General features: G+C 44.2%; 2 protein-coding genes across 3 annotated transcripts in view; one reads left to right on the forward strand and one right to left on the reverse strand.

The window, feature by feature from the left end:
• On the reverse strand, positions 1 to 16,846 carry abcg5 (ATP binding cassette subfamily G member 5). 2 transcript variants are annotated; one of them, XR_016489478.1, is made up of 13 exons: positions 16,417 to 16,839; positions 15,537 to 15,658; positions 12,449 to 12,585; positions 10,272 to 10,370; positions 9,994 to 10,126; positions 9,056 to 9,195; positions 8,794 to 8,923; positions 8,462 to 8,696; positions 8,016 to 8,221; positions 3,565 to 3,703; positions 1,454 to 1,639; positions 1,118 to 1,230; positions 1 to 903 (listed from the first exon to the last, which is right to left on the reverse strand). XR_016489478.1 is itself a non-coding variant. In XM_021576366.3 (13 exons), exons 1-13 carry the CDS (start codon positions 16,710 to 16,712, stop codon positions 716 to 718), a joined length of 2,103 nt encoding a protein of 700 aa, XP_021432041.1. In that variant the 5' UTR covers positions 16,713 to 16,846; the 3' UTR covers positions 1 to 715. The 2 variants fall into 2 exon arrangements, 1 of the variants encoding a protein (XP_021432041.1); XM_021576366.3 differs by having other exon boundaries at positions 8,483 to 8,696; positions 16,417 to 16,846.
• abcg8 (ATP binding cassette subfamily G member 8) overlaps positions 16,772 to 21,676 on the forward strand; it is a 14,091-nt gene continuing 9,186 nt past the window's right edge. Inside the window, exons 1-2 of the mRNA XM_021576362.3 lie at positions 16,772 to 17,008; positions 19,615 to 19,719. Coding sequence (XP_021432037.2) covers positions 16,937 to 17,008; positions 19,615 to 19,719 — 177 coding nt within the window. The 5' untranslated portion in view covers positions 16,772 to 16,936. The remainder of the gene's footprint in view (positions 17,009 to 19,614; positions 19,720 to 21,676) is intronic.

Below are 21,676 nucleotides of genomic sequence, written 5' to 3' on the forward strand. Positions count from 1 at the left end.
TTTGTATCGTAAGTATGTTCATTAGAAACATTTATTTAGAAAAATACATTTACTTGGCATTTTTACAACAATATGGAGATCCAACACATCCCATCATACTGGCATGTCACTTTCTGCAAGCGTAGAAAACACAGATATCCAACAATACACCTTATTTCTAAAGTAAAAACAGTATTACAGTAGTATTACTTCTTTTCAGTGTGTCAGAGAATCATTCAATAGATTTGTTGCCATACCGACATCACACCAATCACTTTCTTTGCTCATGACACTCCTAGTAAATGTGATAGTCCAACTCAAGAATCACATCCATGGCTGTCTTTACAGGACAGACTTTACCACAGAAGTCCAGTATTCAATAACAGCAGAAATGCCCCAAATGGGCAGGGAATATAACTCCATTCCTTATTTGTGTTTCTTACTTTCAATTAGACAGTTTGAAGACAGATGGAAGGGGATGAACTGCATAGAAAGTGGTGGACCAAGGGTTCGAATCCCTGCTATTGGGGAATGTACCTTCATTGGCCTGTCTACCTGCTTTATATAGCAAGCTACGTGACTCACTTTCTGTAAGAGCGAACCATTTTCGTGAATGTGTACCTAATAAACTGGCCACTGAGTGTATGTGGTATATTGTGCAGGTTTTGCTTACAGTACCACTAGACCAAACTACAGCACTCACACACCCCTTTCTGTCTCCATGTCGGTGTCTGTTTCAGTGTTGGACGAGGCAGTCTCTGATCTTGTAGCTGATGACTCCCAGCAGCACCAGGGCAGGCAGGAAGGAGTAGAGCAGGAGGAAGTCCAGAGTGTAGCGGTCCAGGGCTCCTGGGTAACCCTGGTCTATGATGTCATCTCCATCTGTCATCAGACAGGCGCCTGGCAAAGGTATACTGCCTGTATCTGCATAGAACATAGACAGAAGTAATCAACCCCAGACTCATTGTAAAAATCAGCCGATATACAGTACTCATGAGTCTTGACATTGACTTTTTAGAGCAACATGATAGGGATGTTCCAAACTGTTACAGTGCACTGATCACAGAATCTCCTGATTCATTTGGACACTGGTATCACTAGCTTTGTTAACTGGAGAAAGATTTGGTATGAGTCTTACTGCATGTGAAGTTGAGGCCATGGAACTCTGTGACGATGAGCAGCTCACATCCGTACTTCTGAAAGGTTAGGTAGCTGAGCCACTGGAACACCACAGGCATCTGCTGGTAACTCCTATGGAGGGAGAAAAACAGAACAGGACCATTAGTTACATTATGGTCCATAGTTTACAACTTTGAGAGTGGTTATGGGAGCCAATGCACAAACACATAACTTCACCAGTACCAATAATTTACTAAATGAATTGTTAAAGGGAATTGTTAAAGGATATGTAAAACAATAGCATGACAATTAGACACTGAAAACACAAGTCCATATTTCCTAGTAGTGGTCTGACCTGAGGAATCCGGAGCCCACCATGATTCCAGCTACGTTGAGCAGCGCCACTCCTGTGTTGACCATGTTGGGGTCCTGCACCACTCCCATCAGCACCAGGGTCAGCAGCTCACCCACCAGATGGGGCACCAGGATCACCGCTGAGAAACACAGGAACCTCCACATCTCTGGGTTCATCCCCACCGTCCTGAGAGAGAGTGACACACCCATGCATGGACACACAGTCACGTGTGAGAGACTATGAATGCAAATCTACAGTGGGGAGAACAAGTATTTGATAACCTGCAAAATCGTCAGTGTTTCCTACTTACAAAGCATGTAGAGGTCTGTCATTTTTATCATAGGTACACTTCAACTGATAGAGATGGAATCTAAAACAAAAATCCAGAAAATCACATTGTATGATTTAAGTAATTGCATTTTATTGCATGACATAAGTATTTGATACATCAGAAAAGCAGAACCAAATATTTGGTACAGAAACCTTTGTTTGCAATTACAGAGATCATACGTTTCCTGTAGTTCTTGACCAGGTTTGCACACACTGCAGCAGGGATTTCGGTCCACTCCTCCATACAGACCTTCTCCAGATCCTTCAGGTTCCGGGGCTGTCGCTGGGCAATACGGACTTTCAGCTCCCTACCAAAGATGTTCTATTGGGTTCAGGTCTGGAGACTGGCTAGGCCACTCCAGGACCTTGAGATGCTTCTTACGGAGCCACTCCTTAGTTGCCCTAGCTGTGTGTTTTGGGTCGTTGTCATGCTGGAAGACCCAGCAACGACCCATCTTCAATGCTCTTACTGAGGAAAAGAGGTTGTTGGCCAAGATCTCGCGATACATGGCCCCATCCATCCTCCCCTCAATACGGTGCAGTCGTCCTGTCCCTTTTGCAGAAAAGCATCCCCAAAGAATGATGTTTCCACCTCCATGCTTCACGGTTGGGATGGTGTTCTTGGGGTTGTACTCATCCTTCTTCTTCCTCCAAACACGGCGAGTGGAGTTTAGACCAAAAAGCTCTATTTTTGTCTCATCAGACCACATGACCTTCTCCCATTCCTCCTCTGGATCATCCAGATGGTCATTGGCAAACTTCAGACGGGCCTGGACATGCGCTGGCTTGAGCAGGGGGACCTTGCGTGCGCTGCAGGATTTTAATCCATGACGGCGTAGTGTGGTACTAATGGTTTTCTTTGAGACTGTGGTCCCAGCTCTCTTCAGGTCATTGACCAGGTCCTGCCGTGTAGTTCTGGGCAGATCCCTCACCTTCCTCATGATCATTGATGCCCCACGAGGTGAGATCTTGCATGGAGCCCCAGACCGAGGGTGATTGACCGTCATCTTGAACTTCTTCCATTTTCGAATAATTGCGCCAACAGTTGTTGCCTTCTCACCAAGCTGCTTGCCTATTGTCCTGTAGCCCATCCCCGCCATGTGCAGGTCTACAATTTTATCCCTGATTTCCTTACACAGCTCTCTGGTCTTGGCCATTGTGGAGAGGTTGGCGTCTGTTTGATTGAGTGTGTGGACAGGTGTCTTTTATACAGGTAACGAGTTCAAACAGGTGCAGTTAATACAGGTAATGAGTGGAGAACAGGAGGGCTTCTTAAAGAAAAACTAACAGGTCTGCGAGAGCCAGAATTCTTACTGGTTGGTAGGTGATCAAATAATTATGTCATGCAATAAAATGCAAATTAATTACTTAAAAATCATACAATGTGATTTTCTGGATTTTTGTTTTAGATTCTGTCCCTCACAGTTGAAGTATAACTATGATAAACATTACAGACGTCTACATGCTTTGTAAGTAAGAAAACCTGCAAAATCGTCAGTGTATCAAATACTTGTTCTCCCCACTGTACATGGTAAACACACACACACGTTATGTTCTTCTATCCTCGTTAGGACATAAATTAAATTTACATTCAAAATACTATTTTCCATAACCCCTGAACCTAACCTTAACCCTAACTCCAAAGCTTAAAATAGCCTTTGTCCTCATGGAGATGTGGAAAATGTCCCCATGAGGGAGAAATTGACTAGTTTTACTTTAGGTCCTCACAAGGATAGAAGAATCTCTCACACTCACTCACTCACTCACTCACACTCACACACCAGTACAGGAAGGAGGAAAAGATGAACACGCTGATGATGCTGAAGGGGAGGATGTGGAAGATGTAGGCCAAGAACATCTGCCACTTTTGGTACAGGCCATCCTTACTCTCCTGGTCAGCCATGGCCCTCAGAGCAGGAACTAGAGATGACAACATCATTAGGGCAGTGGTGATTATGATATGAACACAACCCCTGCTATTGCATCCAGGTAAATATTCCAAGGATACCTTGAATTGTTTTACCATTAAACTCTTACACTGATTGTATTAGTTTCTCTTGTATAATGTCATTTCAGCACAGAGATGTGTGTGCTAAAAGTAGCTTTGCCTATGGGCTACTAAATATCCCAAAGTTCAAGACAGATAAACGTTATAAACCCACTGCCGCTATCTACAGCTGTTTCGGTGCTTATTGACTCGTGGTTGCCCTTAAGTCACTTGGCCCAGTCCCTTATCTCCTTCTATGTCCCTTATCGCTACTCCGTGAGATAGGGGATGGAAGGAGACGGGGTAAAATAGGAGGGTTCATTGAACTTTCCATTGAGATCTGGAGAAAAGTTCCTAGTCAGGGTCCTCTCACCAAATAAGGTCCAAGAGACTTACTGAGTGATTATCTACTACTCTAGAGCCAGCAAACATAGTGCACTATTACAGGGAATAGGGTGCCATTTCAGACATAGACCATGCAGAAACAGCAAGTTAACTCACACAGAGCTATAGCGTTCAGCATGTCAGTGTAAGAAACAACAAGCTAACTCACACAGAGCTACAGCGTTCAGCATGCCAGTGTAAGAAACAACAAGTTAACTCACACAGAGCTACAGCGTTCAGCATGTCAGTGTAAGAAACAACAAGCTAACTCACACAGAGCTACAGCATTCAGCATGCCAGTGTAAGAAACAACATGTTAACTCACACAGAGCTACAGCGTTCAGCATGCCAGTGTAAGAAACAACAAGTTAACCCACACAGAGCTACAGCGTTCAGCATGCCAGTGTAAGAAACAACAAGTTAACTCACACAGAGCTACAGCGTTCAGCATGCCAGTGTAAGAAACAACAAGCTAACTCACACAGAGCTACAGCGTTCAGCATGTCAGTGTAAAAAACAACAAGTTAACTCACACAGAGCTACAGCGTTCAGCATGCCAGTGTAAGAAACAACAAGTTAACTCACACAGAGCTACAGCATTCAGCATGCCAGTGTAAGAAACAACAAGTTAACTCACACAGAGCTACAGCGTTCAGCATGCCAGTGTAAGAAACAACAAGTTAACTCACACAGAGCTACAGCGTTCAGCATGTCAGTGTAAGAAACAACAAGCTAACTCACACAGAGCTACAGCATTCAGCATGCCAGTGTAAGAAACAACAAGTTAACTCACACAGAGCTACAGCGTTCAGCATGCCAGTGTAAGAAACAACAAGTTAACTGACACAGAGCTACAGCGTTCAGCATGTCAGTGTAAGAAACAACAAGCTAACTCACACAGAGCTACAGCATTCAGCATGCCAGTGTAAGAAACAACAAGTTAACTCACACAGAGCTACAGCGTTCAGCATGCCAGTGTAAGAAACAACAAGTTAACCCACACAGAGCTACAGCGTTCAGCATGCCAGTGTAAGAAACAACAAGTTAACTCACACAGAGCTACAGCGTTCAGCATGCCAGTGTAAGAAACAACAAGTTAACTCACACAGAGCTACAGCGTTCAGTATGCCAGTGTAAGAAACAACAAGTTAACTCACACAGAGCTACAGCGTTCAGCATGTCAGTGTAAGAAACAACAAGTTAACTCACACAGAGCTACAGCGTTCAGCATGTCAGTGTAAGAAACAACAAGTTAACTCACACAGAGCTACAGCGTTCAGCATGCCAGTGTAAGAAACAACAAGTTAACTCACACAGAGCTACAGCGTTCAGCATGCCAGTGTAAGAAACAACAAGTTAACTCACACAGAGCTACAGCGTTCAGCATGTCAGTGTAAGAAACAACAAGTTAACTCACACAGAGCTACAGCGTTCAGCATGCCAGTGTAAGAAACAACAAGTTAACTCACACAGAGCTACAGCGTTCAGCATGCCAGTGTAAGAAACAACAAGTTAACTCACACAGAGCTACAGCGTTCAGCATGCCAGTGTAAGAAACAACAAGTTAACTCACACAGAGCTACAGCGTTCAGCATGTCAGTGTAAGAAACAACAAGCTAACTCACACAGAGCTACAGCGTTCAGCATGCCAGTGTAAGAAACAACAAGTTAACTGACACAGAGCTACAGCGTTCAGCATGTCAGTGTAAGAAACAACAAGCTAACTCACACAGAGCTACAGCATTCAGCATGCCAGTGTAAGAAACAACAAGTTAACTCACACAGAGCTACAGCGTTCAGCATGCCAGTGTAAGAAACAACAAGTTAACCCACACAGAGCTACAGCGTTCAGCATGCCAGTGTAAGAAACAACAAGTTAACTCACACAGAGCTACAGCGTTCAGCATGCCAGTGTAAGAAACAACAAGTTAACTCACACAGAGCTACAGCGTTCAGCATGCCAGTGTAAGAAACAACAAGTTAACTCACACAGAGCTACAGCGTTCAGCATGTCAGTGTAAGAAACAACAAGTTAACTCACACAGAGCTACAGCGTTCAGCATGTCAGTGTAAGAAACAACAAGTTAACTCACACAGAGCTACAGCGTTCAGCATGCCAGTGTAAGAAACAACAAGTTAACTCACACAGAGCTACAGCGTTCAGCATGCCAGTGTAAGAAACAACAAGTTAACCCACACAGAGCTACAGCGTTCAGCATGTCAGTGTAAGAAACAACAAGTTAACTCACACAGAGCTACAGCGTTCAGCATGTCAGTGTAAGAAACAACAAGCTAACTCACACAGAGCTACAGCGTTCAGCATGCCAGTGTAAGAAACAACAAGTTAACTCACACAGAGCTACAGCGTTCAGCATGCCAGTGTAAGAAACAACAAGTTAACTCACACAGAGCTACAGCGTTCAGCATGTCAGTGTAAGAAACAACAAGTTAACTCACACAGAGCTACAGCGTTCAGCATGCCAGTGTAAGAAACAACAAGTTAACTCACACAGAGCTACAGCGTTCAGCATGTCAGTGTAAGAAACAACAAGTTAACTCACACAGAGCTACAGCGTTCAGCATGCCAGTGTAAGAAACAACAAGTTAACTCACACAGAGCTACAGCGTTCAGCATGCCAGTGTAAGAAACAACAAGTTAACTCACACAGAGCTACAGCGTTCAGCATGTCAGTGTAAGAAACAACAAGTTAACTCACACAGAGCTACAGCGTTCAGCATGCCAGTGTAAGAAACAACAAGTTAACTCACACAGAGCTACAGCGTTCAGCATGCCAGTGTAAGAAACAACAAGTTAACTCACACAGAGCTACAGCGTTCAGCATGCCAGTGTAAGAAACAACAAGTTAACTCACACAGAGCTACAGCGTTCAGCATGTCAGTGTAAGAAACAACAAGTTAACTCACACAGAGCTACAGCGTTCAGCATGCCAGTGTAAGAAACAACAAGTTAACTCACACAGAGCTACAGCGTTCAGCATGTCAGTGTAAGAAACAACAAGTTAACTCACACAGAGCTACAGCGTTCAGCATGTCAGTGTAAGAAACAACAAGTTAACTCACACAGAGCTACAGCGTTCAGCATGTCAGTGTAAGAAACAACAAGTTAACTCACACAGAGCTACAGCGTTCAGCATGCCAGTGTAAGAAACAACAAGTTAACTCACACAGAGCTACAGCGTTCAGCATGCCAGTGTAAGAAACAACAAGTTAACTCACACAGAGCTACAGCGTTCAGCATGCCAGTGTAAGAAACAACAAGTTAACTCACACAGAGCTACAGCGTTCAGCATGCCAGTGTAAGAAACAACAAGTTAACCCACACAGAGCTACAGCGTTCAGCATGCCAGTGTAAGAAACAACAAGTTAACTCACACAGAGCTACAGCGTTCAGCATGCCAGTGTAAGAAACAACAAGTTAACTCACACAGAGCTACAGCGTTCAGCATGCCAGTGTAAGAAACAACAAGTTAACTCACACAGAGCTACAGCGTTCAGCATGCCAGTGTAAGAAACAACAAGTTAACCCACACAGAGCTACAGCGTTCAGCATGCCAGTGTAAGAAACAACAAGTTAACTCACACAGAGCTACAGCGTTCAGCATGCCAGTGTAAGAAACAACAAGTTAACTCACACAGAGCTACAGCGTTCAGCATGCCAGTGTAAGAAACAACAAGTTAACTCACACAGAGCTACAGCGTTCAGCATGCCAGTGTAAGAAACAACAAGTTAACCCACACAGAGCTACAGCGTTCAGCATGCCAGTGTAAGAAACAACAAGTTAACTCACACAGAGCTACAGCGTTCAGCATGTCAGTGTAAGAAACAACAAGTTAACTCACACAGAGCTACAGCGTTCAGCATGCCAGTGTAAGGCGACGCCCCCATTGCTTGGTAGATGATGCCAATCCGGTCCTGTACCGCTCCCTTGGTGATGTCATCATCCAGCCTCATGACAAAGAAGGCCACAAACAGGCCATAGATGAGGTTCTGTGACAGACGCATCAGGACACCCATCCTGTCTCGAGACAGGTTCCTCACAGTCCTCCTACAGAAAGAGAGAAAGGTTAGACCATTGTCTTCCTTCAGGTGGCGTCATTCTAACACGACACGCGTTGCCAGAAGCCAGATCAGTGCAGACAGCACTGGAGACGATGGAGGTCAGACAGCACTGGAGACGATGGAGGTCAGACAGGACTGAGTCAGACAGTAAATCAGGGGTAGTGGCATCATACTACCACGTCATAGGCTACTATACCCTTAGGAAAAAAACATAGACTTATTTTACCTTCATAATCAAACCTCTGACCTGAGAAGCACAGCCAGTTTGGCCAGGCCGCTGGGTGACTCTTTGCTCTTGAAGGGGATGCTGGGTTTGTCTGTTCGCTGGCAACTCTGCTCAATCTGTCTCAGCATGCTCTGATTGATCTCTGAGTCCTGATAGGACGAGGTGATCTTGTGCATGCGGCTGTAGGTGGTGGCCTCTCTCTCACTGCAGCGCGTGTCCACTGACGTCAGATCCACTGTTGGTCAATCCATTGGGCAGACCAGGTACGAGGGTCAATAGAGAGATAGGGGTGGTACATGAATACATTGTGTGAAGTTAATATATTACTGTACCATAGATATCAAAGGGGTTGCAGTATTCTGGACAGTTGTAGCCACATGCGCTGAAAAAGTCCACCATCTCTCCAGGCTGGCCACAGAACACCAGCTCGCCTTTACTCATTATGGCTATTCTACTGAAGACCTAGGAAACACACATAACAGAGAGTATTATGCATCAACAGACAAATCTCAGGGATGAAAATAATCTGTAAAATTGACATAATCACTGAACATAAGGGAATAACACAAAGCAGCTTGGTTCTCTTTCCCTCACCCTGAAGAGTTCAGAGCGTGGCTGGTGGATGGTCACTATGACAATGCGGTCCCTTCTGGCCAGCTCAGCCAGTAAAACAACAATCTGATTGGCCGTCATGCTGTCAAGGCCCGTGGTTGGCTCGTCCAGAAGGATGACCTCTGAAACGACATCACATGTCCCAAAGTAACACATCGGAATATTTAGCATTGAAAAAATGTCCACATCAATTTTATTCTAACTTTTAAAAACAGAGTTGAACTTTTTTAAATGGCACAGTCCCCCTCTAAGGGGCAACTCTTTGAGATAAGTGTGTTCTTTTCTGTTAATTTATCCAATTAGCACAATTAAAAGATTGCCTTTTTAAAAAGGATGAGTGGAATTAACAGATGCATTAATTGTGTGATGATTAATTCATTTCCTGGTTGATTGGCGAGGCAGCGGATGGGAACCCTTCATTAATGTGGCCTAGTGTTTGGGTGGAGAGTGCTCCCTCTAATCCGAATGAGGACTGAGACCCCCTCACCCCCTGTGGGTCCTCAGGCCCTGATAAACTCCACCTGGGACACCCCCACATGATTCACTCAGCTTAATACTGAGTGTGTAATAACCCTGTCTTTCATTACCCCCCCATCTCTCCCTCTCTTATCACCCCTCTGTCCATCCCTCTCTGTTTCTAGTCTATTATTAGACACAGGTCTCATTGTTAGCCGCTCAGAAGTGGTTGAACTTTGTGATGATCAACTTTTTCCTTCGCTCAAGGTGACATACTCTTATTCTAACAAGACACAGTATAATCCATGATATTGAAAATGTGTTTTCTTGGTTTTGTAGAATAGCCTGTATTTTCCTACACATATTTTAGTAATGTATGTATGTTTTTGTTTAAGGGGTATTTACATGCTTGTCTTCTGAAATTCTGCACAGGCAATGACCAAAGACAGCTTCTTTGTACTCACTAGGGTCCTGAAGCAACTGCATGGCAATGGACACTCTCCTCCTCTCTCCCCCAGAGATCCCTGGGAAGATGCGTCCTCCGATCACACTGTGGGCCACTTGACCTAGACTCAGCTCCGCCATCACCGCCAACACCTGCAGGCCAGGCCAAGTGGTCAGGGGTCAACAACTTATCACAGTTGATACCAGAATAGCTTGAGAAAATCAAAGATATCTTAATGTGTATCTGTTGTAGGCCAGCCCTGGTCTAGAGGTTATCTATAGTCTGTACGATTCCCACCTTCTTGTGGATGACGTCTGCTGAGTCTCGTCTCAGGGCCAACTGGGCTGTGTATGTCAGAGTCTCCTCCACTGTCAGGTAACTCAGCAGGTTGTCACTCTACAGATGGAAGACAGAAAGCCAGGGGTAAAGACAGATCGAAGGCATGAGATCAAAATATTAGTAGTCCATGTATTGTGTATGCACTGTATAGTGAACTCTACGTTTTCTACTCAGAGCACCATGTATCCTTTGTAAAATGGTCAACTGATGTCAAACAGTTGTAGCTATTACCTACCTCTGCACAGACGTAGGGGACTGTCTGTTACCTACCTCTGCACAAACATAGGGGACTGTCTGTTACCTACCTCTGCACAGACATAGGGGACTGTCTGTTACCTACCTCTGCACAGACATAGGGGACTGTCTGTTACCTACCTCTGCACAGACATAGGGGACTGTCTGTTACCTACCTCTGCACAGACATAGGGGACTGTCTGTTACCTACCTCTGCACAGACATAGGGGACTGTCTGTTACCTACCTCTGCACAGACATAGGGGACTGTCTGTTACCTACCTCTGCACAGACATAGGGGACTGTCTGTTACCTACCTCTGCACAGACATAGGGGACTGTCTGTTACCTACCTCTGCACAGACATAGGGGACTGTCTGTTACCTACCTCTGCACAGACATAGGGGACTGTCTGTTACCTACCTCTGCACAGACATAGGGGACTGTCTGTTACCTACCTCTGCACAGACATAGGGGACTGTCTGTTACCTACCTCTGCACAGACATAGGGGACTGTCTGTTACCTACCTCTGCACAGACATAGGGGACTGTCTGTTACCTACCTCTGCACAGACATAGGGGACTGTCTGTTACCTACCTCTGCACAGACGTAGGGGACTGTCTGTTACCTACCTCTGCACAGACGTAGGGGACTGTCTGTTACCTACCTCTGCACAGACGTAGGGGACTGTCTGTTACCTACCTCTGCACAGACATAGGGGACTGTCTGTTACCTACCTCTGCACAGACATAGGGGACTGTCTGTTACCTACCTCTGCACAGACGTAGGGGACTGTCTGTTACCTACCTCTGCACAGACATAGGGGACTGTCTGTTACCTACCTCTGCACAGACATAGGGGACTGTCTGTTACCTACCTCTGCACAAACATAGGGGACTGTCTGTTACCTACCTCTGCACAAACATAGGGGACTGTCTGTTACCTACCTCTGCACAGACATAGGGGACTGTCTGTTACCTACCTCTGCACAGACATAGGGGACTGTCTGTTACCTACCTCTGCACAGACATAGGGGACTGTCTGTTACCTACCTCTGCACAGACATAGGGGACTGTCTGTTACCTACCTCTGCACAGACGTAGGGGACTGTCTGTTACCTACCTCTGCACAGACATAGGGGACTGTTACCTAAGTGATCCGTGTTAAAGGTGAGGTGAACTGTGAGAGTTTTGTGTGTATGTATGGCAGCTGTATAATGCTGTCTTTCTCTTTCTGTTTACTGTGTGCCCCTAACATAGATTGAATGGTCTGAGCTTTAATGATTGACTGACAGCAGAGCCCTACTGGATTATGGAACTTTGATGTGCTCACGCACCATGGGTATGAGCGTGGATGCATGGGTGAGTGCGTGCGTGAATGAACTCTCCTGCTCCTCTTCTTAATTACTGTGCGATTTAATATCACCATCTCATCCAAGGCTTAGGAGGGAAATTTAATGACTGGATTAGTTTATGGCCCCGGTGAGCAGGGAGGATTTTATCTGCAGTAAAAGGAGAGATTATTTCAAAGGACTGGGTTCTAAACTCAGTGATTTAATTTAGCTGTGGATACACATGAACATCCCAGAGAAAGATTACTGTATGTAGAAACTATCTGTAACTCCTGTTAATTCCACCCTGGCTGACCACCCATCCCCTACTTGAAGTGAGTAGAGTTGATGGAGAGAGTGTATTTGTGGACTCTTATTTACCCAGCGCCACGTATTTCACCCACTCTCTCTCACTTTCTCATGCAGCAGTTTATGGACAAAGCTCAACGTTATGTCAGCCAGCTTGGACTTTATACTGCTAGCAAATATGATAAGCTAAGAACAATATTTATGGTGGTCTGTGAATAGTGAGTGAGAGGTGAGACTGTATTACTTTGTTTGTGTGTGTTTACCTGTAGCACATAAGAGAAACAATCCTGGTACTGCTCTCTTTTCAGCTTCCTCCCGTTGACAGACACATCTCCCAGAAGAATCCCTGAGTTCCCAATCCTCCCAGAGATAGCATCCAGGAGAGTGGTCTTCCCTGAGCCTGGCACACACAGAACGCAGCACAGGATGAGACAAATATGATTGTGCGGTAGTAGAATTACAGTATTTTACATAGATTGCATGGTAAGAGGAGGCATTGTACTATAAAATGTACTGTAGGCCTATGTCAGGTATGATTTGTGCATTTATGTTCCACTGTGGTAAATATGTTACGTTACTGATTATGTTAGAGGTCTCGGCACCAAGAAACAAATTACTCTGACAGTCTGGTCTCAGAGCAAGACATATTATATGTTACTAAAATCTATGCCACTCCATTTAGTATAATATATGTTGCGTTACGTTACATTATTTGACACGTTTATTATGATTTACTGAACAAAAATATAAACGCAATATGTAAAGTGTTGGTCCCATGTTCATGAGCTGAAATAAAAGATCCCAGAAATTGTCCATACTCACAAAAAGCTTGTTTCTCTCAAATATTAGTGAGCATTTCTCCTTTTCCAAGATAATCCATCCACCTGACAGGTGTGACATATGAAGAAGCTGATTAAACAGCTTGATCATTACACACAGCATGATCATTACATAGGTGGACAGTGCTGGGGAAAATAAAAGGCCAATCTTAAATGTGCAGTTTTGTCACACAACACAATGCCACAGATGTCTACATTTTGAGGGAGCGTGCTGACATGCTGACTGCAGGAATGTCCACCAGAGCTGTTGCCAGATAATTAAATATTCCTTTCTCTACCATAAGCCACCTCCAAAGTGGTTTTAGAGAATTTGACAGCATGTCCAACGAGCCTCACAACCGCAGACCACGTATAACCACGCCAGCCCAGGACCTCCACATCCGGCTTCTTCACCTGCGGGATTGTCTGAGACCAGCCACCCGGACTGCTGATGAAACTGAGGAGTATTTCTGTCTGTAATAAAGCCCTAATTCTGATTGGCTGGGCCTATGCCCTCCCAGGCCCACCCATGGCTGCGCCCCTGCCCAGTCATGTGAAATCCATAGATTAGGGCCTAATGAATGTATTTCAATTCACTGATTTCCTTATATGACCTGTACCTCAGTAAAATCATTGACATTTTTTCATGTTATGTTTATATTTTTGTTCAGTATATATTATGTTCGATAAGATGGTAGGTTACTTAAAGCAAAAATGAGAGGAGGGTGGTTGTGGGGTAGATGGGTGGGTGTATAACGCAAACGTCTAGCAACCCAAATGTTGTGAGTCAAATCTTATCACAGGCAACTTTAGCATTTTAGCACAAATTGCAATTTGTAACAAATCATATGAATTGTAATTCACAACATACAATATGTCTTACAATTCATATTATATTGTACGACTGCTTTTACATTGGTAGGCCAATGTAACATAACCTAACATACATTGGCTTGTGAAAGTATTCACCCCCTTTGGCATTTTTCCTATTTTGTTGCCTTACAACCTGGAATTAAAATTGATTTTTTTAGGGGTTTGTATCATTTAATTTACACAACACGCCTACCACTTTGAAGATGCAAAATATTTTTCATTGTGAAACAAACAAGAAATGACACAAAAAAACTGAACTTGAGCGTGCATAACTATTCACCAATTTATAGAGCCACCTTTTGAAGCAATTACAGCTGCAAGTCTCTTGGGGTATGTCTCTATAATCTTGGCACATCTAGCCACTGGGATTTTTGTCCATTCTTGAAGGCAGAACTGCTCCAGCTCCTTCAAGTTGGATGGGTTCCGCTGGTGTACTGCAATCTTTAAGTCATATCACAGATTCTCAATTGGATTGATGTCTGGGCTTTGACTAGGCCATTCCCCTTAAACCACTCAAGTGTTGCTTTAGCAGTATGCTTAGGGTCATTGTCCTGATGGAAGGTGAACCTCCGTTCCAGTCTCATATCTCAGGTTTCCCTCAAGAACTTCCCTGTATTTAGCACCATCCATCATTCCTTCAATTCTGAATAGTTTCCCAGAACCTGCCGATGAAAACATTCCCAAAAACATCCCCCATGATGCTGCCACCACCATGCTTCACTGTGGGGATGTTGTGCTTGGGGTGATGAGAGGTGTTGGGTTTGTGCCAGACATAGCATTTTCCTTGATGGTCAAAAAGCTCGATTTTAGTCTCATCTGACCAGAGTACCTTCTTGCATATGTTTGGGGAGTCTCCCACATGTCTTTTGGTGAACACCAAACGTGTTTGCTTATTTTTTCTTTAAGCAATGGCTTTTTTTCTGGACACTCTTCTGTAAAGCCCAGCTCTGTGGAGTGTACGGCTTAAAGTGGTCCTATTCACAGGACTCCGCTGTGGAGCTTTGCAGGTCCTTCATGGTTATCTTTGGTCTCTTTGTTGCCTCTCTGATTAATGCCCTCCTTGCCTGGTCCATAAGTTTAGGTGGGCGGCCCTCTCTTGGCAGGTTTGTTGTGTGGCCATAGTCTTTCAATTTTTAATAATGGATTTAATTGTGCTCCGTGGGATGTTCAAAGTTTCTGATATTTTTTTATAACCCAACCCTGATCTGTACTTCTCCACAACTTTGTCCCTGACCTGTTTGGAGAACTCCTTGGTCAGTCGTGGTGCCGCTTTCTTAGTGGTGGCATTTATTTGACTAATTATGTGACTTCTGAAGGTAATTGGTTGCACCAGATCTTATTGAGGGGCTTCATAGCAAAGGGGTGAATACACATCACTTTACCATCTGTTTTTAGTTTTAGTTTTTGAAACAAATCATTTATTTCATTTCACTTCACCAATTTGGACGATTTTGTGTATGTCCATTACCTGAAATCCATTTAAATGACAGGTTGTAATTTAACAAAAATAGGAAAAACACCAATGGGGATGAATACTTTTGCAAGGCACTGTACCATACTAAACGGAGTGGCACAGATGTTAGTAGCATATAATACGTTTTGATCTGAGACCAGATTGACTGAGTATTTGGTTCTTCATTGGTGTGTTTGTGTTGCTCACCTGAGTTCCCCAGTATTCCCATGATCTGCCCACTGTTCACATGGAAGGAGACGCCATTGAGAATCTGTCTGGTCCATTTCTTTTTGAAGGTGGAGAGGTCCCACCAATGTCCCACGCGCTCACTGACAAGGGCGCATGCATGCACACACACAACGTTTACTGAATCTGTGTTATGAGTATAATTGGCTTCGTTCCACGAAATGTGTCCCTTTTGGACCCATTTAATATCATAAGTACAAATTGTGCACCAATATTGAATTTTAAAATATAATTTCATTATTAAATTTAGTACCTTTTAATATAGACCACATGGAACATTTAAGAAATAAGATTTTGAAATGAATAAAGGTGAATTATGGTTGATTTAAGATGCAATCGTCAACCCTGATAGGTTCAACCCTGTATCCTTTATTTGGCACTTAATAAGCACTTACTATAGTCATTTGAAATGGGAAAACATGTTTTTTATTAGGTTGAACATGTGCTCTTCATTACAGAATGTAAAAATGAGGTGAAATCGACCCCAAAAAATCAAGTTAACACCACTCATTTCGTGGAACGACCCAATACATGTAATGATCTGCACAGTAGATACAGAGATGCAGCTGCTCTGCTTTAGATGAGCAGATACAATGTTTCCATTTTGACCTCCCTGTTACTGTACCAGAATAGTATGTTCAAGTACAAAATCTTGCCGCTTGATGCGATTACTGGTATAACAAGCCCTATCTTTTGTCGAGTATGACCTAAATGTAATATTTAAAGGCACAATCCGTAAGATTGTTGTGACAGTTCATTCACAGTACCAAACAAAGGGACAGTGATATCATGCATCACATTCGGAACACATCTTTCCATCTTGTCAATAGCATTAGCTTACCTGACGCTGTAGGAGACGTGGCTAACGCTCAGGCAGCAGGAGGGTTGCGGTTGGTCAGAGGGTCCTGGTCCAGACCTCTTCACCACGCTCTTCTCCGACACAAACTTAAAAGATTCCTTAGACCTGCTCTCTGTCCCCTCTGGTGTTACTTCCATAGAGTAGGACCCATTCATCATGGTTTCACAGCTCTGCTCATCCAAGCCACAAATATATGTTGTCTCTATGTGCGTCTTCTTTCTGTAGTCATCTGTTTGTGGCCATTCAGCATTATGTTGTGACAGTGGCGCCGGCACCATTAACACAGCGCTCTTATCAGTGGAACTTTGCTCTTGGGCTGTATAAAGAGAAAGGTAACAATAAGTCACAGGTCTCCCCCTATGCTGTGCAGTCAGTCTATGTCAGCCTGGGAGAGGAGAGGAGAGGGAAGACCAGGGAGACATACAGACTCAGAACCAACCAGGCACATGGGGCACTGACCCCTATATCAGAACTTCCACCACCGCCTACAACTCTACAAACCATGTATACTGGAGGGACAGACAACAGGCCAGATCCAGAGACAGGGATCGTTGCCGGTGGCCACCCACAGACGGTGAGTCAATGACGATCTACAGATCAGCTCTGACCTTCAACACAGGTATAGTGACATGGGACAGGACATGGGACAGGCCGAGAAACAGACTGGGAAAAGATTAGTTCTTAGGTTCATTCACTTGTTTTTTTTCTATATGTTTGGGTTTAGTTTAAGTTTCTATGATTTCCGTCATTGACTCAATGAGCTGTGTAAGGCCATAAGCAAACAAGAAAATGCTCATCCAGAAGCGGTGTTCCTAGTGGTCGTTGACTTTAATGCAGGCAAACTTAAATCAGTTAAACCTCATTTCTACCAGCATGTCACATGTGCAACCAGAGCAAACCACCTTTAGTCCACGCAAAGAGATGTATACAAAGCTCTCCCTTGCAAGCCTACTAGACGGGCTAAATGCCTTTTATGCTCGCTTCGAGGCAAGCAACACTGAAGCATGTACGAGAGCACCAGCTATTCCAGATGACTGTGTGATCACGCTCTCAGTAGCCAATGTGAGTAAGACCTTTAAACAGGTCAACATTCACAGGGCCGCGGGTCCAGGTGGATTACCAGGATGTGTACAACATTTTCAACCTCTCCCGGACTGGGTCTGTACATGTTTCAAGCAGACCACCATAGTAACTGTGCACAAGAATGCCAAGGTAACCTGCCTAAATGACTACTGCTCCATATCACTCACATCTGTAGCCATGAAGTGCTTTGGAAGGATGGTCATGGCTCACATCAACACCATCATCCCGGACACGCTAGACCCACTCCAATTTGCATACCGCCCCAACAGATCCACAGATGACGCAATCTCAATCGCACACTACACTGCCATTTCCCCCTGGACAAAAATAACACCCATGTGAGAATGCTGTTCATTGACTACAGCTCAGCGTTTAACACCATAGTGACCACAAAGCTCATCATTAAGCTAAGAAGCCTTGGATTGAACACCTCCCTCTGCAACTGGATCCTGGACTTCGTGACGGGCCGACCCCATCTGGTAAGGGTAGGCAACATCTGCCACAAGGATCCTCTACACGGGGCCCCTCAGGGGTGCGTGCTTAGTCCCCTTCTGTACTCCCTGTTCACCCATGACTACGTGGCAAAGAATGATTGCAACACCATCATTATGTTTGCTGACGACACAACGGTGGTAGGCCTGATTACCGACAACGATGAGACAGCCTACAGGGAGGATGTCAGAGACCTGGCATTGTGGTGCAAGGACAAGCACATCTCCCTCAACGGGAGCAAGACAAAGGAGCTGATGGTGCTACAAAGGAAAAGGAGGGCTGAACACATACCCATTCACATTGTCGGGGCTGTAGTGGAGCGAGTCGAGAGCTTCAAGTTCCTTGGTGTCCACATCACCAACAAACTATTGTGGTCCAAACACACCAAGACAGCCGTGAAGAGGGCACGCCAAAGCCTATTACCCCTCAGGAGACTGAAAAGATTTGTCATGGCTCCTCAAAAAGTTCTACAGCTGCACCATCGAGAGCATCGTGACTGGTTGCATCACCGCCTGGTATGGCAACTGCTCGGAATCCCACCGTAAGGCGCTACAGAGGTTAGTTTCGTACGGCCCAGTACATCACTAGGGCCATGCTTTCTGCCATTCAGGACCTCTATACTGTACTAGGCAGTGTCAGAGGAAGGCCCCAAAAATTGTCAAAGACTCCAGCCACCCAAGTCATTGACTGTTCTCTCTGCTACCGCACGGCATGCGGTACTGGAGCGCCAAGTCTAGGTCCAAAAGGCTCCTCAACAGCTTCTACCACCAAGCTATGAGACAGTTGAACAATTAATCAAATGGCTACCCGGACTTTTTGCATTGAGGCCCACACACTGCTGCTACTGGCTGTTTATTGTCTATGCATAGTCACTTTACCCTTACCTAGATGCACATATTACCTCAATTACCTCGACTAACCTGTACCCCCGTACATTGACACGGTGCCGGTACCCCCTGTATATAGCCTTGTTATTGTTATTTTATTGAGTTACTTTTTTTACTTTAGTTTATTTTATAAAGATTTTCTCAACTCTTTCTTAAAACGACATTGTTGGTTAAGGGCTTGTAAGTAAGCATTTCACGGTAAAATGGTATTTGAATATTCATGCTACTCTAGAGAGGTGGCAAGCATCTGCCTGTCTGTCTCTAGGCTTTTTAAATGACATAATGGTGACATGTAGCTCTGTTTGGGTGGGCCCTGGACAGGCTGGAGGTCTCCTATACGGTTTACCAGTATGCTATATAACCGCTATATAACCGCTCAGTTTAGGATCCGTTTATCTGGAATCATAACTAATCACTTTTATACAGGAGTCATCAGAACCGTCCGATAGAGTGGTGATTAAATCCATCGTGGCCAAAAAAATGAAGCCTCTAAAGATACACCAGTATTCTTAGATTTGCTGAAACAAATGTCTGGCAGAATATACTAAGAGAAATACAAGGGTTTATTACCATAGTAAAGAAGGTAAATGGATGCCAGTGAAGATATAGTTATGATGTGTGAATGGCCCTCTGATAAGTGAATGGTATGTGTACACAGTACAAAACTGAGTAACTTCTTTACCACTTCCTCACTCAGTAACCTCTACTCCTTCTTTAGAGAGGAGACACTGAGCTGTTCTCCTCTTCTGAAGAGGACAGTAGCCTGTACTTCACCTACAGTGGAGGTCGCAATGAGATAGAGGTCAGCAACCTGCACTATGAGGTAACAACACCTTTCTCCCACTCTATTCATTCTCTCTACTCTTCCCAATTTCCCTATGCTCCTTATCACTGACTGGATCAGTCTCAGTTCTGCCTGCCTTTCACATTCTGTCAGCATTGTAATAAAGCTCGCTAGACCACCTGAGAGGTGGGGCAAGTACTGGATAGAGCAGAGTAGCTGTGAAGCTGCCACCACCTTTGTTTGACCGGTATGGTCTGTCATCAGAGGATAAGACACAACAAAACTCAACACAGATATAGCAAAAAATGATCTTTATTAAATATACAATTTCATATTTTTATGAAATGCTAGGCTGCCTGTTAAATTCCTGTAGTCTCTGTAACCCAATCAGGATTGCTGCAATGACCCTAATAAGGTGGAAGGCACACAGGCTATTAAGTGGGGAGGCAAGTAGCCTAGTGGTTAGAGAGTTGGACTAGTAACTGAAAGGTTACAGATTGAATCCCCGAGCTGACAAGATACAAATCTGTCGTTCTGAACAGGCAGTTAACCCACTGTTCCTAGGCTGTCATTGTAATTAAGAAGTTGTTCTTAACTGACTTGCCTAGTTAAATAAAGATATATTTGTTTAAATAATGTGCGATAACGCACTAAAACGTGACACTACACACACACACTAGTGAGATATACACGTTAAGGATAACTGATTGGGTTACAAGGTTTTAGTACTACTTCACTGCAAACCGGGCCAAGCCCAATGAAATGTAATTGTACAAACATGCACATTTTCTGCACACAGGGGCATAATAGCCTACACACAGTCCAGAGACCCAGAGTCACAGTCCAGAGACCCAGAGTCACAGTCCAGAGACCCACACCTGATAATAAAGACATAGACCACCCCCCCCCCCCACCCACCCCTCACACACTTTGAGCTACATGGTCTGCAATTCCGTTCGACCCACATAACCCACACTTTAAAAACTATACATTTAAAAAGACTAGGCCGATGAAAGAGAACATTGACATAACATTTAAATGTAACTTTTAAAAATGCCTAGCTCTCCCAGCTGATGGGATAGCTAATTAATTTGCATGTCCAAGAACACGCTACAACGCAAAACGTAGTCTGTTCTCAAAAGCAGGAGAGGTGGCTCGCACTCTTACCGACCGCACTATTTTATCCGATTCCCCAAATCCCCCCTCACTACCTGTCTTCATCACCCGCTGCCCTACCCAGCAGCGAATGACAACGTCTCCCCGTTTAAGGTGAGTGCAATGCGTTATCAGGACAGAGAAACCACACATACAGTATACTGATATGGAGCACTCCAAATGAAAGACAATGGACAAATTTACAAAACTCCTAAAGTGATGGTTATAAAATGAACCAAAATTTGTTTCTCACAAGTGTAGCAGGTTGGGAACTCCGCAAACAACGTTTCCACTCCGAGAATGAGAACAGTAAAGGACTGTAATACCTGCAGTAACAGAAATGTATGTAACCAAATGACGGGGATAAACAGTACATTTACAAGGCCTACTGGTAGCATGTAACGGGGAATTGGGCAAACAATGTACACAATCAAACAATGAATGTGCTAGAATTGGCGGGAGACAGCGGAGCACATTCTAGAGGGCTGTGTGCATTCCTCCCCTTCTTCTTGACTCAACATTTTGAATGATATTCACACATAGTAGATGCTTTTCACTGACAAGCGCAACTCAATAATCAGCTAAGCATATTGCCAGGCATAGGCCTACACACTTGGGATTTGAAGCAATCCACAGCTATTTTTTTTAAAGAGCTAATGATCCTCTGTGGCTAAGTCAAGCTCTCTGGTAAAGTATTTTGAATTATTTTATTTTAACAGAAGTAATTATATAATTTGGGCAAAACATCAATGTACTTTAGGGGATGGCAGCATCCTAACAGTGCACTGTGCACCCGACAACTTTCCTTTCTAATTCGCAAGCGGCTGAAACCAGAGATCTG

Source organism: Oncorhynchus mykiss, chromosome 20 (assembly GCF_057628025.1).
Source record: "Oncorhynchus mykiss isolate SJ-2025 chromosome 20, ASM5762802v1, whole genome shotgun sequence".
Lineage (NCBI taxonomy): Eukaryota > Metazoa > Chordata > Actinopteri > Salmoniformes > Salmonidae > Oncorhynchus > Oncorhynchus mykiss.